This window comes from Drosophila takahashii, chromosome 2R (assembly GCF_030179915.1).
Source record: "Drosophila takahashii strain IR98-3 E-12201 chromosome 2R, DtakHiC1v2, whole genome shotgun sequence".
In the NCBI taxonomy this organism is placed as follows: domain Eukaryota; kingdom Metazoa; phylum Arthropoda; class Insecta; order Diptera; family Drosophilidae; genus Drosophila; species Drosophila takahashii.
This window is the reverse complement of record NC_091679.1, coordinates 26,273,963-26,290,936: the sequence shown is the minus strand read 5'-3', so window position 1 is coordinate 26,290,936 and position 16,974 is coordinate 26,273,963. Positions and strand designations below refer to the sequence as shown.

Sequence of the window (16,974 nt, the reverse complement as noted above, 5' to 3'; positions counted from 1 at the left end):
GGGGCATGGGTATTAGTATTAAATTATAGCTTTTGCTGCCGACTCCTCTTCTGTGTAACTCTGACGTAAACGCCGCCGATTGCCTACCTACGACTACAACTATACAACACAGCACACAAAACGCAGAAGACACCGAAAACACAGCTACAGAATCGGAAACGGCAACAGAGCTCAGCAGCCAAAGAGCCACTTGGCCACTCAGCAACTGGAACTGGAGTGCCGGAGAGCGAGAGCGCGGAGTATTCCAAAGCACGGAATCGGTCTGAGCAGCGACGTCGGCTGCGACAGCGACGTCGGCCTTAATACACCAACACAGCACAATCACACTCTGGCACTCACACGATCAGTGGGCAGCTCTCTCCACTGGTGGAGCACCACTACCACTGTGGTGGAGATGGAGGGTATCTGTGTACTTGTGTGCTCCCACAAAGAGAAGCCCCGTTTGGTGCGAGTGTGCTATCCACTGATATCACCTGAGCGTAACGCTGGGAAAGAAACTGTTAACCGTGTTTGCTGCCAGAGATTAGTGTTCTGCGCATGTGCGCAACATACAGAAAGTCGCCCCAAGTTACGCAAAGCGCTTCTTTCCCGGCTCACACCTTATATAGTATATCGATCAGACACCTTCACTTATCTATCACAATCAAGAGTTTCCGCTTATGAACGTCACTTAGACTTCACAAGCGAAGTTCTTCAAGTTCAAAGCCAAGAAAGTGCACTATGTACTATCACTATCTATCTATCTATCACTTATAGATCCCATTGATACCAAACTAAAGGACAACCTTTAAAAATGTTGGTTAAAACTCTACTTTCTGACTTTGTATTACATACATTAATTTGAAGTTTCAATTGTCATCTGTTTAAATCCAAGAAACGAGTTTATAATAATAAAAACCTAGCTAATGATTCAAGCACGGCTTCATGAGAACTCGTTAGTAATGTTGTGACGCAAAGCGCATCTTCCCTGATCGATCGGTACATCAATTATCTGTTAAATTAAAAAGTGTTTCCGGTTTTTAAAGTTAGTCACCCATGGAAGCAAACCGTTTCAACCGTAGTCTATGATACAATATTCGTTTAGATATCAGTCTGATAAGCTATCTATTATCGTCTATATTTATATTTAATTGTAACTGCACAAGTGCAAATATAATTTATTTTGATCCATTTTTTATGCGGTATAATGGAATTCGTATGTACATCACTAGTGTGATGCAACAGGACCCAACCACATTAAGTAATAATAATAAACGAGTAAATAAAACACCTAGCAAACAAAGAAAATATTGCGTCGCTGTTAGATAACAGAAAGCTGTCTCATATGAATATTGGATCATTCTGTTCATTTTAAGCAAGTCAAGTCAAGATAAATAGGTTCAATTAACTACTGCTACTGGGTATCTAGTAGCCGAGCCCATGAAAAGTGTCCGTATTAATTAAGCTAATTGAATAACTTGCAGCTTAATCTACATTAAGACAAGACAACGAGATTTCAGTCAAGCCTTTCAGGTCCAAGCAAAAACATTAGAGATAGAATTCCAAGATTCGCTTGTTTGCTGACAGCAGGAAAGCGTAATAAGGTCAACTATTATGAACTTGTCCCCCCGTGGATGCTTTGGAACCGGGAATCAGTTACATTCGCCCTAAACCCTTAATCTTTTAATGCGAATGCACTTGGTCCCTATATATAACTATATAACAGGTGTGTAACTGGACTGAAAATATATTAGTTTCCGTATGGATTAGAGCGAATCAATGTGTGGGGTAACAAAAATCTGAAATAAAACAAAATCCGTAATCAAAATAATAGTAATCGTAAATCATTCGATTGTGGAGTACAGAACCAAAACCGTGACAGATATAGACAACAACAAAACAGCGATTACGATTAGATTGAATGAAAAAAGAGGTAGGGACGAGAGATGGCAACACGACAACATCGAAAAATTTGCAATGTTCATAGATGACTGGCTGGATGAGTGTGAGAGACCGACGAAATGCTTTATGGCCCTTAAGAGTGGATAAATCAGAGAAAATATAATCCTAAAAGTCTGTTAGCAAGGTCAAGAAACCTATAAACCCCTGCCTAAGCTTCAAGATATTAATACTTTCTTTCGAATACCTCACCCTAATCAAAACCACATAATTGTATTATTACTACACCCCCTTTAATATTATGCATTTACCACGCATCATAACCATAATTACATACCCTCGAGGTGCGTGCCTTGTCACTGGATGATGCCGATGATGATTCCTTGGCCTTGGGCCTTTCCGCCTTGCTGGTGGCCACAATGGGCAAACCGCCGTTCTCTATCATCGTCACCACGATCTTGTTGTTCCGGCTACTGATGGTTCCGCCTCCGCCTCCCCCACCGCTGGCATAGGACGAGTTCCCCGCCGCCGAGGCTGCATTCGTGGCGGCCAGATTCTTTTGCCGCAAGGCGTTTGAGAGTCGCTGCTTCCGCTCCGCCCGGGCTTCCTCCTTTTCACGCTGCAACTTGGCGATGGTGGCGGGCGTGTGGCTCTTCGAACGCTTGAGAAACCTCATCAGCTGGCTCTTTACATTGGTGGTCGCACTGCCATTTCCCTGGCTAGTGGCATCGCCTATTTCCTCCGCCTTGCTGGATCTTCGCGATATTTGCGCCTTGGTGGGCACCTCCAGGCGACGGAAGACTCCATCGGCCATCCGCACAAAACAACCCTCGGACATCTTGTGAAAGGAATCGGAGGGCAGCTTGTGGAAATCACCGTTGGGACTGCGATAGTAGCAGTGATCCGTGCGATGATATCCATCGCCCACAATATAGAACTCATTGCGTCCCTCCTTGCGGGCCGCAACTGAAGTGGCAGATGATTCGGCGGCCAGGTCATCAGTCTTGGCACTGCGATCCACTGGGAGTTGAAAGGCCATCAGCTGGGTGGTGCTACTACTGCTGCCACCCGCCGCATCCTCCACTGTAATGGGCAGGGCACTACCCGATGTGCCCTGACCACCGGGATTAACCGGCTTTAGCTCACTGATCGTCACAGGTCGGCGGTCGGGATTCTTGCGCATTATACTTCCATTGCGCAGCAGTGAATCTCGCAACAGGGAGAGCTCATCCTTGCGCAATGGCTGCACCAATGTGGGGTAATGTTTCGAAGACGAAGTCGATTTGCGGGTAGAGGTTCGACGATTTCCAAATTGTGTAGCCGCCTGTGGTGGTTCCTCCTTGTTGTTGTTGTTGCTGCTGCTGCTGCTGTGGTGCGTCTGCCGGTGACTCGAAGTCTGGCCCATGGTGGGTACTTTGGTGGTTTTGGTTTTGGGCGGTGCGGTTTCGTTGTTTCGTTGCTAGGTTGGTTGGATTGCGGAGGTTTCCGTCTTCTTCGTTCTCGACTCGGTGGCTCGGTGTTCACGGTATACGGATTATTGGCCCGGTTGCAACGAAACAGTAACACATATTCCCTCGTTCTTCGCGTTGGCAATTATGACAGCGATTTTCGTGTGTAAACATTGAGAGCCCTGAGTGGACGCGTATTTGTATGAATAAAAGTATAAATAAATTTTGTCCGTTTTGTTCGTGTGGCACAATCACAATTCAGGCGCAGCTTTGTCGCTTTTATTTCGAAAAGTCCATCTCGTTTAATTCTATTAAAGCACAATGAGGGAACATTAGAGAAGCAGTCGCAGTAAAAGTCACTGGCTCGGTCACAAAATAGCAATCACAGTCACATCACCAACCTTACAGGGCACTATTATTTTGGTTTGCGATGCACAGAGAAAATATTAGGAGCTAATAAGGAGTCAATAAAAAAGCTAGCATAGGAAACAAAAACCTCATAAAAACCGGCTACAAATAATGTTAGTTTTAACGAAGTTTTAGTTTTAATATTTTGTTTTCGACTTTAGATTGCCAATAAAATGTTGTTTTGTCAGAAGTTTTTGGTTGGAGTTTTTAGTTATGACGTTTTATTGTTAAGTTATTAATTTATATTTTATATTTCACTCTTTTAACCACATAAGTGTTTTGTAATTTAGAAAATTAACAGTGCAAACTTGTTTTTGCTTACCAATTTTCATGAGTAAGCTTATCTTTTTGCCAAGTTTTCGCCTTTGACAAATTATGATAGTTCAAAATTGGGATTAAAGTGGTGAATAATTTATCTCTGTGCATGAATAATAGGTTATCTCTGCTTTCTTTTCAGTGCTTGTAAATCTGGTATATTTGTAAACTTGTTGCTTACATGACAAACGTAAAGGGGTAGGTAAGAAAGAGGGTGGTTGGGTAGTTTTAGATAAAAACACTTGTCTCTTATCAGTTATCGCACTTTACACAGCGCTCTTCTGTTTGTGTGTGTGTGTTTGTTTGTCTGTTTTTGTGGACACAAGACACTCGCGATAAGTTCCACAATCGTTCCAGCTGGGTTTGCGGTTGTGAGTGTGGGTGTGTCAGTGTACGGATTGTGGATCGTAAGCCTTGGCACGCCCGATACAGATACGCAGATACACGGATAGTAGATGACCAGCAACAACAACAACCGCGTTAAAGAGACAACGATGAAGCCCCACACATTGCTATTGCTATTTCTGTGATTCCCTCTCTTTCACTCTCCATCTGTTGTTGTTGCTGTTCTTCTGCTAGTTACCTCGTTTAAGCGTTACTTACACGCACACCAACCAAAAAGTCTGTTGCTTTTGCGCGTGTGTTCGAGTAGGAATTTGTTCATTTTTTCCTTTTCATTCCGCTTTCGTTCTTTTCGCTTGCACTACTACTTGTTTTTCGTTTTTTTTTCTTTTTTTCCTTTCTTTTTTATTTCTTGTCATACTCGTACTTTATAATTAAATTAACTTATCACCCGCAATTGGCTCATTTCTCAATGTATCTGCGAGATGAAGTGGTTGGCTCAAAAAAGCTGGATATATTTCACTGGAACTGCAACACACACAAACACAGGCACAGACACAGACACAAGCTGGAAATTTATAAATTAAACACTATTTAACCGAATTTATTTATAAACACACGTGCGTGTGTACTTAGTTATTTAGAGAGTGCTGCGAGCTGCGACTGTAACTGTGACCGTAACTGTGACTTTTCCTACGTCAATTTGGCTTATTTTAAGCTGCGTACTCATGCCCTTGATTTCATTCTAAGCTCTCGCTGATCAGATTAGCCAGTGACGTTCTTTATCGCGGATGTTGTAACGCCTGTGATTTGGATTAGGATTTCGATTATAAACTGCGCTCTAGCGTTATGATTTATTTTTTGCAATCTCTTCGCTTTTTCTTCGTTTCGTTTATTTTTTTTGCATTGTTTTGACGTAACGCCCTTGTGCTTGTGCGATAATAACTGGTCACAATGGCAAAAAGGCGAATTGAAATTGGAAAGCCAGAAACAAAAAAAACAATACCCGGGGAGTCAACTCATCGCGGGGCGATAACGATAGAGCTCTATATAGCCAGGCTACTACGGTACCACAACGATATCGGCGGAGAGCGACGGATAATGACAACAGAAAACAGCGCGACGACGGTGACCACACGAATGAAGTGGAACTTAATACTAAAACAAGCTTTCGACCATCGCTATATGCTGGCTGCCATTGTGGCTGTGGAATGTAATTCTGCTTCTGCTTCTGCTTCAGCTTGTGGATGTGGCGAGCGAGCTTGGCATTTTCGCCAAAGTTCTGCGTCTGGGAAGGTCGTTGTTATTGTTACTGTAGCTACTCCAAGACAACAACGACACACCCTATAAATATCGTATGCAATCTGCAGGTAAATGCAGGTGAATCATAACCACACAAACCCGAACACACACACACTCACACGGACGCAATTTACTCAAAACTGGTAGAAACAACACGAATTTCTCGCCAAACATTGAGAAACTTCAAAGAGAAGAAGAGAGAACTCGGAAGAGCTTTGGCAAAAGGGATCTCCATACAAGTTTGGGAACCTGTCTGCGAGCCGAGCTTGAAGCCCACAAAAATGAACAACAACAAAAAACAATAATACGCAACTCAGCATAATTTGAAATACTTCCAGTGGAAAATTCAAAAAAAGAGAGAGCTTCAAGATGGGGTTCTCAAAAAATATTATCACGAACATATTGAAGAACCTTTAAATGTTTAAATATTTCAAGCTTTTAAATAAAGAACTGTTTAAAATTAATCTTATAGGTATAGGTAGGTTTTTAAGCTGAGGATTTTTCAAGAATTCCCCAATAAGGAAATCTAGAAAATCAAAAATAATCATGACAGAAAATATTTTATATTTGTTTCAATCCGAAAGAACCAACATTTTAGAGAAATACAGATAAAAACTGTAAAATCTTTTTGAATTGAGAAAAAACTGATTGTCACTTAGAGTTTTCCAAGAATTCACCAATAAGTTACGAAATTAGATATACTAGTGCCGTAAGTTGAAGTCTTCATAAGTCATAAGTCACTCACGATTCCACACCTAACATCCACAAAGGCAACTAGTTAAGCTTATTTACCTACACTATGTTAACTATTCAAGTGTATGTCGGATAAAGCACACAAACTGTGACAGAAAAATATTTAAAATCAAAACAGTTATATGATTGTGCTGAGAGAACTACGGATCCCACGGATTTGGCTTAGACAACAAAGATAAAGGCTGAGAATAAGAGGGAGAGAGAACGATGCCTGACGCTATGTGATTATCGAGAATGGTTTAAAATACTATAATTGCATTTGTGAATGGAAGTAGTCAGCTCTATTGACTCAGCCTTTTCGTCTTTCGAACGTAACAAAGTCCAGTAAATTTGTAGATAATTTGTAATGTTGTTTCTAGCAATTAGCAAGTACACAAGCAATTTTTTGCTTTCCATTAGCATAAGATATAAATCGATGCTATACCACCCACAGCCAGTGTGGACAAGGCAACTGGCCTAAATATAAATTAACAGTTAAGAATTTGAACAACATTCTGACGATGTTCTACGCCTGTCTTATCTTTTGAATGGCTTTATTGCTCACTCTTTGTACATTTAGGACTTTTACATAATATAAGCGATGGTACATTGATTGAAACTGACTTTATATCCAAATGAATTATTTATACAAGTTATAAACATATTGTATATAATATATCTAAGGGGTTTAAGTATGCATTTGTGAATTATTCTCCACCCACCTGACAATACATTTGATATATTTTTGGTACGGCACATTGGACACAAAGAAAAGACTCCTGCAAGCTCAACTTTTAGATCTCAAAGGACTTTAAAGAAATATTACAAAATAAAAAAAAAAAATGTGAAAAGCATAATGTTTCAAGGCAACACTGCGTATGAGTGATAATCATCTACAGACGAAAATAAAAAACTTTTATAATTTTAAATAATATGTACTCATTTTTTTCATTCAAAAACCTTTTTAAAATACATATATTTACATTTATATAGTTTTTCTTTATTTGGCAACTATTTTTAAATCAAATTTTTATTAAAATGGTTAGCTGGAGATAGTTTGTAACTTGAGATACTAAATGGCTTTTTGCAGTTTACGAACTGGTCTAAGCGTAACATAAAGATGATAAAGACTTAAACCGGGTTCCACCCCTTGAAACCTAATCAATGGACAATACGAAAATGATGACCCAAGCCACAGAACGCACGTAAAGAGCAGATAGGAGATGGTAACCCAACATGACTGGTGAAAGGGGCTCCCATAAGAGACGGACTTGAGGACTTTGGGACAAATGATTGGTACAGAGTTTTGTGAAAACCAAGGAAGAACTCACCTTGGCGGACGAGGTTCGTTGCTTGATCGCGGAGGGATGAGCCGAGTGGGTGCTAAGCACGTTCTTGTTGACGGTGGGCGCCACACCGCTGCCGGGGGTGTGGTGATGGTGGTGATTAATCGCCGAGGCCGCCACCGTCACCGAATTATTGCTGGTCAAGCGGGCACCGTCCGTGGTCATATTGTTGGCCACATGGTGGTGGTGCTGGTGGCTGTGCTGGTGCGAGTGATTGGTGTTGGCCGATGACGCTGAAACGGGTGCTGGGGTCACCGCGCCCACCTGTCCACCTGTCGTAGCCGCCCCCGAGGTTGGAGTGGGCGTGGCCGCGGTGCTATTGCTGGTGGCCGAATTCGAGGACGTTACAATGGGCATCATCGTCGTGTTGGCAACTGGCGTTGTCGTTGGTGGCAGTGACACAATGTTGGCATTGGCCGAATCATGCTGCTGCTGCTGCTGCTGCTGCTGATCCTTCACCGAATGCGAGGATGTGCTGATCGAGTTGGTGGCGTAGGTGGTGGTTGTGCTGGAAACGGCGGCCAGTGGGGGCGCCGCATTTGTGGCACTCGACACTGGCGCCGCCGGCGCTGCAACATTGGATGAGGTGCCATTGGACACGCTCTCCGCTGGCAGGGCTTCAGGAACTGGCTGCAGTGTGGTTCGCATTGCTGTCGACATTGTTTAAACAGTCCAATGGGGTTCTAAGAGATTCTGCACGTGAGATTCGAGTATTTTCCGGAGAGTCTTTCAGGTTTCGGTGCTTAAAATTAGTCAAATGCCCTGGGGGTTTCTATCATCCGTGGTACTCCTTCACATCTGCAAAGAAATAAAGGCGCAATTAGTAAATGGTTGAACAAAGCTGGCTACTTGCATCTTTTGGCACTCATTAAACGGCTGGTCATTCCCTTGGCATTATCAAAAACGTAGTCAATTACCGACTCCGATTACCGACCTCCAGCCATAATACTTTTAAATGCACAATAAATAATCTCCTTTGTCTGCTTGATACTACTATACTACTTTGTCCACACAAAGTAAGGCACGAAATCAAGTTGTCCACTCGAAACGAGCCACTAGAAGCTGATTACTCAGACGTTACCAGTGTAAAATTGCCATTATCCGCCAATTATCCAGTTATTCACATTTTCCAAATTGCAGCGATTTGGAAGTTACTTAAGCAGTGTAACACACAAAGGTGGAATTGTACAAAATATGTTTCAAATACATTAACTATACAATTTTTAAAATTTCAGGTGTATCTGCCTTATTTTAACAAACTTTTTTCATAAAATAACATTATTTTTAGCGTAATGATGACGGATAATAAAATTGGAGTACAGAACAAAGGCTGAGCATCAGCAATGGAACATTAAATTAACCTTGACGAATTGTTTCATTACTTTGCGTAATCAGTGGAATATTTTAATTAATTTAAGTGAACCGATTAGATGGGACAAATCAGTTGATTCGCGATACATTAACATATTCAAAAATCGTATCATAGTTCTATACACATCGTAACATTTAAACTTAGTAGCAACATTTTAACAGTGCGAAAGTAGTACATTATCGCTAGGCTCTTGGGGTTTACCACCGAGCTCTACAAAAACAAGTTCCGATTGATTTTGTTCGGTATATAGTCGTCGGCCAGGAAGTCGATGACACTCTCGATTTCGGCCTTTAGCTGAACGTCCTGCAGCATGCGCAGTTCCTGTCGCACTCCCGGCTCCAAGTCGCTGCGGGCGAGGAGGTCATTGATTTTCTTGTTGTCGCCGGCAACCAGGGCAACCGCTCCAGTGCCGAGGGCAGTAATCTCCGAGGGGTGCAGGCCAATCCAACGCAGCGAAGGTGTGGTGAGTCCTTGGCTGGAAAAACTCATTGCCTGCGAGCCACGGCGATAGACGAGCATTATCTCAATGCCAAAGGGATCGGCGTCCACGAGAATGTATGCAGGTAATTGGTTCTCCTCGGCCAGTCGATGGACAAGCCTCCTTGTGCAGCAATCTGGGTATCCCTTGCCAGTTATCAGAATGAAGCGTCGTTCGAGAGTGCGAAAAACATTCCTGGATAGAAGACTCTCGAACACCGACTCCTTTTCAACGATCAGCACGAAGTCCGCCTGCGTCTCGATACGATGTATCTTCTCGGGATCCGTGGGCAGTATCATTGGTCCACCATATGAGCTGCCGTCCAGAATATCTCCGTTGGTCATCAGCAGCCGTATATCGCCTGCAAGAGGAACCGTATCAGCAGGCGGCCTTTAGTCAGAGATTCCAGGGTAACTCACCTGCCATCAGGCCCTTGGAGGCGGCCAGTATCCCCAGATTAAAGGGGGAGGTATTCAGCATACGACAGACATCCAGTCTGGCTTCCGCTATCCTGGATTGCGACCGAATCAGCTGGGGATCACTGTAGTATAGACCACGGACAGTGAAGCTTCCGCCATGCACTTGCAATCGGTGGACCCGGGAAAGCATTAAAGTCAGCAGGCAGAAACTGTGACGACTTCCGCGATTATTATAGCTGACTCGTCGATACTGCGTTGTCGTGTTCGGGGATGAATTCCGGGGAACCATCAAGGTGGCATTGCCGCGGACCAAGTTCGTCACAAGCTCGAGGGTAATCCTTTCTAAATTCTCCAAGAAATCACCCATTTTTCAAGTATCAAGTACTAATTGTTAAGTCTAAACAGCTTCTTATTTTCGTTATAGTCTAAAACCTAAAAATAAAAGCTAACTTTAAGTATAATGGTTTATGGTTTGAAAAACGTCAATTAGTTCGTGTATTATTATTATATTTTTTGTGAAAATTATTAATGACATTAAATTACTATTCTAAATGACTATTTTAATTGTATCTTATTATTAGTTTTACATTTGGTTAATAAGTAAAGTTTGTTTGTTCTGACACCTTTGTTTTTTATGAAAACTATTGTATACATTTTTAATAATATTTAATTTGTTGTTTTAAGATGTTACGGTCTGTTATGCGTACAAAGTTAAAATAAAATAATGAGTAAGTCTAAATTATAATACTTATTTGTACTTATTTGCACTGTTAATCGGAATACCTTTGCTCGTTGCAAGGACAATTTATGATTAATTATTTTAAATACTTCTTAGTGGAATTTTAAGAACTTATTGCTAAATTGAAACAATTTCAATAAAGCTTTGCCATCTTGTGAACAGAATTGCACTTTTGGGTTTTCCCAACTTCATGTACCCCAAATGTTTCCGAATATCTTTTGGCACTGAACATTTTCCTAGACTTTTGGGATGTTAATTCCCATGAGTTCAATGATTTTTAACATTCTAAAATACTTTCGCATATATTGGTCTTTATTGATCCAGATTAGTTGCAGAGAGTGCCACGCCCCCCGTTTCATTTTTATTTCTTTGTCACAAGCGGAAACCCCCAGGAAATTGAGTGAAAACTGTGGGCTGAACACACACGCCCACCGACCTACGCACAGTAATATTTCATAAATACGTAAGCAATTCGTAGACTTACATACAAATCAAGTGGGCTTGCACATACCTATATCTACTTTTGTAAAAGTTTATCGCGTAAATCGTTGCGTGGAAACATTTCGAGGGGGGTTATAAATAATTTCCGAAAGGAGCTTGCTGGCTAAAAATATACCACCGAAAAGAAAATTCCCTTTCGGTGAAAACAACTGTTTTTTAAAAACTTAAACGCACACACTAGTGTTTAAAAAGAAAAGAGAGCGCGAGGGAGATGGAGAGTGCCATAAATTTATGTGAATTTCTTTATTCGGTCTTTCTTTTTTTCTGTTTTTTTCCTCTTTTCTTTTTTGTATGTGCAGAAAAGTGTACTCGTTATTACAAAGCACGCACACACACCGTTTATTTGGTGTGTGGGGGCGGGCGGCTGGCGGGGGGCGGCTCTCTTTCGGGAGAGCGAGAAAGAGGCAGGAGAAGAGAGCGCCAGCGAATGGGCTAGGAAAACTAACGAACGGAACGAAACGAAACGGAATGGCAGCCCCTTAAAGTATTGATTTGCTGGTTATGGTGCTGCCACTTCTTGTACTTACCAATCAAATATAATTTCCGATCGGCCCAAAGAGGCGTGTGAAGAAAAGCTATGGCCGAAAAGCTATGCGCTCTCGCTCAGAGAGGAATCGCTAGCTGCTGCTGGTCGCTGCTGTTGCCATCGATGTAACGCATATTATTATTTAATTTTCGATTTTTCCCAGTCTCTGTTCAGTTTCAGTTCCAGTTCCTTTTCCGATGCCGATTTCCCGAAAGTGGTTTAGTTGGAAAGGCTCTGCTTTTTACCGACTTTTACCGAACGACGACGAAAACGACGACACACACAACGAAATGCAAATGCAATACATAGCTTTCTCACTCGCTCACTCGCTTCTAGCTCGCCCGCTCTCGCTCGCTCGCACACAGCAGCTCTTTGGTTTTCAATCAGATTTTTCTTTCTTATATTTCTTATCGCGATGTTTTTTCGAAGAAGAACCGTCACCGATTTTTCACCAAGATTACGAACGCAATTGGCTGCCCCCTTTTTTTGTTTCTTTTCCCCTCTCACTGAAAAACCACAATAACAACAACAACAACGACAGTCTTGTTGGCAACAAATGGAAATATTCGCTATAGCTCTGCGCTGCTCTGCCCTTCGCAAACTAATGTGTATCCGCGATGGGTTATGGGTAACTTGATATTGATACGATTATTTATATTATTATTAGCCGATTGAGCCGCTGTCGGTGGCCGCAAAGGGGATTCGTCGCTTGTCCCGCTCACGCAACGCAGTTAAATATTACTATTTTCCTCCGTCCACATCCACAAAGGCAGCAACAAAAGTATGTACGTCTCGGTCTCAAAAAAATTCACATTACGATACGGCAGCCATATTGTAGCAGTGTTGCCAGCTGGCGTGTATCAAAAAGTGCTAAAAATTGACCATCTAGCGGGAAAATACTAAAACGACCGATTTTCTACTGCTATCATTTTAAAAACGGAAAAATTACGAAAATTTTAAAATAAAAATAGTTTTCTACACAACAATTAATTCTCTATTATTTATGCATTTTTGCAATATTTTCATCTTATATAAAAATCTATCTAATCCCTAATTTTTCATTTAATGGCATCCAAGGCATTATTATTTAAGTAGAACTAATCAACGTAGCTTTTGATATGCGAGTTCTTATGACTATTTTTATTTGTTAGTCCATACATAACCATAGATTTTTTAAGAAGTCCATCTTTTCTCGAGACATCATACCTTGCGCTGCAGACTACAGGGTATAAAATACTTTGAAAATTATACCAACAATACTAGGTCGCCGCTCAAACAGTCTGGCAACATTCTTCCAAAAGAGAACAAAAGAAAAAGAGCTATTCAACTCTTCATTTAATAAAACCGTTAGATCATTACAGTTTTATAAAAAACCATTAATATTTGATGTCATATATACATATATATCCATATATATAAAACTGTTTATTTAACTTTAAGTTGATGTAATATCTTGAATTTAAAAAAAATATAAAATATTAATGCCAAGTGTAATAAGGTCGAATTATATTGTTTTATGCGGTTTAAAATTAAATAATAAATTAGTTATTTTTTATTCCACTTTTATTTCAAAAAATATCCATTTGTATAATAAACAATTTATCTAAATTATGTTAGTCACGAAGTTTCAGGAGAAGCTCCTGCCGAGTTCATATAACCGTAAAAACAGATTGTTAATGATAATTTTCAATTAAATACATAACTAAGGGTTTGTCTTTACCGGAGTTCTTACACTTTGGAGTTCTAGAGCTACCATTTTGAAGTAAATGTGAAGATAAACCCTCGGTGAAATAGAAAACTTACAAACTAATAGTCAAAAATTATAAGTTAATTGATAATTACATAAGTTAAGTCAAAATTGTAATATTCCCTAACTGGCTGTGATTTGTTTAGCTATTTTAAGAATTCCTATGCTTTTTGCTATCTCTGCAGATCATACAATTCTTCTCTGATATCTAGATATTTATGACTTTGTATCACATTTCAGTGGATTAGCTGCGAGGCCTTGGAACTGCCCTCGATCCATTTTCTGAGTAAATCTCCCGGCTGAATTGTTGGCTGTTGCTGCGGCACAGTTGTCCGCGAGTACTGAAATTCACTGGCCGCTGCCAATGTGGGTGTGGGCGATGCTAGGGGCGGCGGAATAGCAGCCAGGTTTCGCTGACTTCCTCGGTTCTCGGACCAGCCGTAGTCCCTTATTGTCGGCGCAGCTGTTCCCCACTGAGTTTCTGGTCGGGTCTGCGATTCAAATCCGGAAGATTGGGACGAGGTGCGTGAGAGTTGCTGCTGTTTCTCCTCGTAGTGTCTCATTAGACTGGCAGTGCTTAGGTCCTGGTTGATACTTTGATTGGCCGCCACCCAGGCGCTCACATCAGCTCCGCCGACATTCCGGCTCATGGCCGGCAAACGCGCTGGCATCAACAGATTGTGCGTGGACCTGGCGAAGCCCTGGCTTTGGGCCATGTTACCGGATCCAGGGCGATACCATTGGGTCTCCAATGGCCTCATCGGCTTCTGCTGGAACATCATCGCATGTTGCGGTTGCGGCGCAACTGTAGACGCTCCTCCATAGGTCGATGCCCAGGCCTGCTGTTCCATCCGCTGCTTGGACAGATGCAGTGAATCCAAGGACAGCAAAGAAGCGGGCGGCTGAATTGTTCGCTGCGAGATTGTAGGAGCGGGTGAATGGCAAACGGAGGCGCTTGGCAGGGAAAGGTTGCCATTGCTGGTATTGCTGCAACCACTCAACTGTTGACTTAGCATGCTCAGCGTTTCCTCGTCGCATTCGTCGGCACAGAGGCGATGGAAACTCTCGCAGGCGGACTCGTCCTGACTCGTTTGACTGAGCAGATTCGAGCGGTTGGTGATCAACAAGCCAAGGGTGAAAACACTGCCCACAAGCTGTAAATGTTGGAGATTTTGTTTTAAATTATTTTCAAATATAAATTACATTTACTTACTATGAAAGAGATTCCATCTATATGAGCAGTCAGGAGTTCCATTCCCGTGGCATACGCACTCCATAAAAGTAGAGCTATTGTGAACCGTGTAAACTTTAGCCCGTCGTTGATCTTGTGCAGGAAACTCAGGGCCAACATGGCATATGGATAGACCCCTATGAAACAAGATGCGAAGGTGGCCTGCTGCACTTGCTGTTGACTCAATCCCACCGAATACAGCAATAGCTTGCCAAAGGTGCGTCCGTATAATAACAGTTTGGCTGTCGTTTCCCGCTGTTCCAGGAAAATACCCACGGCCGAAGTCACTACTCGAATAAAGGCCAGCACATGGGAGTAGGCATAGAACAAGGCTAATCCCACGAATTTTCCGAGGAAAGTCGTAAACTGGCTGGCTGTTCCATGCGGCAGGCGGCAGAGTAGGCATAGAATGTTGACCACGGTCAGGATGGTCATTATAGCGCGATATCGCTGAAGTTTGTACTGCTTTTGGGCACTGGCCAGGCGATTGAAGTGCGGCTGCTTGAGCAGCGATGCCCCCTTGATGATGTAGTTGAGGAACTTGGAGCTCAGCACCATTTTCTTCTTCTCGTGCAGGACTTTGTTCACGTGCCGTTCGCAGCTGCTGCACAGGCGGTACTGCTTCTCCAGTCGTTCTCTAAAGGAATATATAAAAGATGCATTATTGTTAGGACAGTATTAAATTTTGTATGTTTTATAAGATTTGAAGAAGATGTATAAGTATCAAGATGACTTAATTATAACTTGTAAAACCGGTTTAATAGAAACCATTCAGTAAAATTAGCTTAGCTTCCTTATGATATTGATGATGTTATATAAATCGAAAGACATTTAAACGAATGTACATATAATAAATCCTGAACGTCATAGGGTTCAAAGAATGATATAAGAGTGTATTATACCATTGTCTATAATGCATTTTAGTTCCTAGTTCTCTTTCCTCACCTGTAAACCTTCAGTTCCTGGTCGAATCGCGACTCATTCTTGGGCTCGAATTGCGACAGTTTCTCGACCTTCAGGCGTTGCGCCTCATTGCACTGGTCGCACAGTCCGTTCTTCGGGGCCGGAGGATTCGCGGCCAGGACATCCTGGTAATATGAGTTGGCGCAGATGCTGGAGCTGCCCTGGGAGCTGTTCTTCTGGGAACCGACGCTGCAGTCCCGCTGCGACGTCATGTCCCGGTTGTAGTCGCCGTCCTTGGTGAACCCATTGTACTGCTCGCATTTCGGGCAGGTCCAACTGTTGCGATCCGCGTAGGGAACTCGTGCGTTGCCATTGCAGAACCAACAGTTTACGCGGGCATTGTAGCGGGAGCTGCAGTTAGACGGTGCTTAGTTATATACGATTACTGGATTTTGATACCCCACTCACCGTATATTAATGAATCCCTTGAACAGAAACGTGCCGGTCACAAAGAGAATCGCACATATCGGTATTGCCGTCGCCGCCAGCGGTATGAGTAGGCTTATCATCTTTATAGCTTTATTTCTTATCTACAGGACTTGACTGGTTCTTCTGGCGGTCATCGAGTCACGTAACTATCCAGATGTCAGCTATCTTTGAACTTTTTCACCCAACGCCGGCATGCAATTCGGCATTAGCGCGCGCATAAAATAACCACAAATAATATCGCTAAAACTAGAGATGGCAGCAGTGATGCGATAGTACCCTAAATGGGCGTCCCGTGTCATCGTGTTTCCACGGTGAAACACTGTGCGGAAATTTTAAGGTGGTATTGAGTTGAAATTAATTAATTAATTTGTAATTTGTATTTGAAAACACATCAGTTTTATTCTGATCTAACATTAGGGATTGAGTTTTAAAATTAATATTCTGTTGCAGATTCAAACTTCTAGAAGAACTTTCTTTGGAATTGTGTTAAAATTAGTGTTGGGGTTCGTAAAAATTACAACTGAAAAGATAACGGAATCTAATCTTTTCTAGCTGTTCATTATCTCCTTAACTGAGATGATCAACTTGAGATACTCAATTAGTTAATTTTCGTTTAATAAAATAGGGGGCTTGGCGGTAATGCTTTCGATTTCTTGCAACTTTAACTGTCCTTTTCGATGGAATCGAAGGCGGCTCACATTTTTTGTTAACCTAGCGGAGACACCTTCCCGACAGCCGACACACACTCCTGCCATTTCAGCGTGACCGTTTCGAATGTTTGCGGTCACACTGCCTTCG

General features: G+C 42.0%; 3 protein-coding genes across 22 annotated transcripts in view; all 3 read right to left on the bottom strand.

The window, feature by feature from the left end:
• The window catches only part of par-1, a 32,162-nt gene extending 19,538 nt beyond the window's left edge, over nucleotides 1-12,624 (bottom strand). For 8 of the 20 annotated variants that reach the window (XM_044392676.2, XM_044392679.2, XM_070212336.1 and 5 more), the window contains exon 1: nucleotides 88-217. Coding sequence is in view for 5 of the 20 variants with exons in the window: in XM_070212342.1 (XP_070068443.1) it covers nucleotides 2,216-3,283 (1,068 nt within the window). In the remaining 15 variants the exon portion in view is untranslated. Of the gene's footprint in view, nucleotides 1-87; nucleotides 220-2,215; nucleotides 3,635-5,397; nucleotides 5,542-7,756; nucleotides 8,570-11,807; nucleotides 11,950-12,548 lie in introns of those variants that run through there. The other 12 variants (XM_070212337.1, XM_070212335.1, XM_044392680.2 and 9 more) reach the window with 7 other exon arrangements.
• Nucleotides 8,595-11,938, bottom strand: mei-W68 (meiotic W68). Its single transcript, XM_017158377.3, has 3 exons — nucleotides 11,808-11,938; nucleotides 10,041-10,472; nucleotides 8,595-9,982 (listed from the first exon to the last, which is right to left on the bottom strand). The coding sequence occupies exons 2-3, from the start codon at nucleotides 10,405-10,407 to the stop codon at nucleotides 9,354-9,356; spliced, it is 996 nt and encodes a 331-aa protein (XP_017013866.2). The 5' UTR covers nucleotides 10,408-10,472; nucleotides 11,808-11,938; the 3' UTR covers nucleotides 8,595-9,353.
• A 727-nt stretch (nucleotides 12,625-13,351) lies between the features above and the next one.
• Nucleotides 13,352-16,411, bottom strand: LOC108068688 (uncharacterized). Its single transcript, XM_017158414.3, has 4 exons — nucleotides 16,156-16,411; nucleotides 15,730-16,098; nucleotides 14,767-15,421; nucleotides 13,352-14,707 (listed from the first exon to the last, which is right to left on the bottom strand). The coding sequence occupies exons 1-4, from the start codon at nucleotides 16,254-16,256 to the stop codon at nucleotides 13,790-13,792; spliced, it is 2,043 nt and encodes a 680-aa protein (XP_017013903.3). The 5' UTR covers nucleotides 16,257-16,411; the 3' UTR covers nucleotides 13,352-13,789.
• Nucleotides 16,412-16,974: the final 563 nt, after the last annotated feature.

Excerpts from the sequence above, each read along its gene's own strand:
- LOC108068688 (XM_017158414.3), bottom strand. The coding sequence starts at position 16,256 with ATGATAAGCCTACTCATACCGCTGGCGGCGACGGCAATACCGATATGT. Across the intron at positions 16,099-16,155 it reads AAGGGATTCATTAATATACG|CTCCCGCTACAATGCCCGCG; the intron begins GTGAGTGGGGTA and ends GTCTAACTGCAG. Across the intron at positions 15,422-15,729 it reads CAGGAACTGAAGGTTTACAG|AGAACGACTGGAGAAGCAGT; the intron begins GTGAGGAAAGAG and ends ATATTCCTTTAG.
- mei-W68 (XM_017158377.3), bottom strand. The coding sequence starts at position 10,407 with ATGGGTGATTTCTTGGAGAATTTAGAAAGGATTACCCTCGAGCTTGTG. Across the intron at positions 9,983-10,040 it reads CTCCAAGGGCCTGATGGCAG|GCGATATACGGCTGCTGATG; the intron begins GTGAGTTACCCT and ends TTCCTCTTGCAG.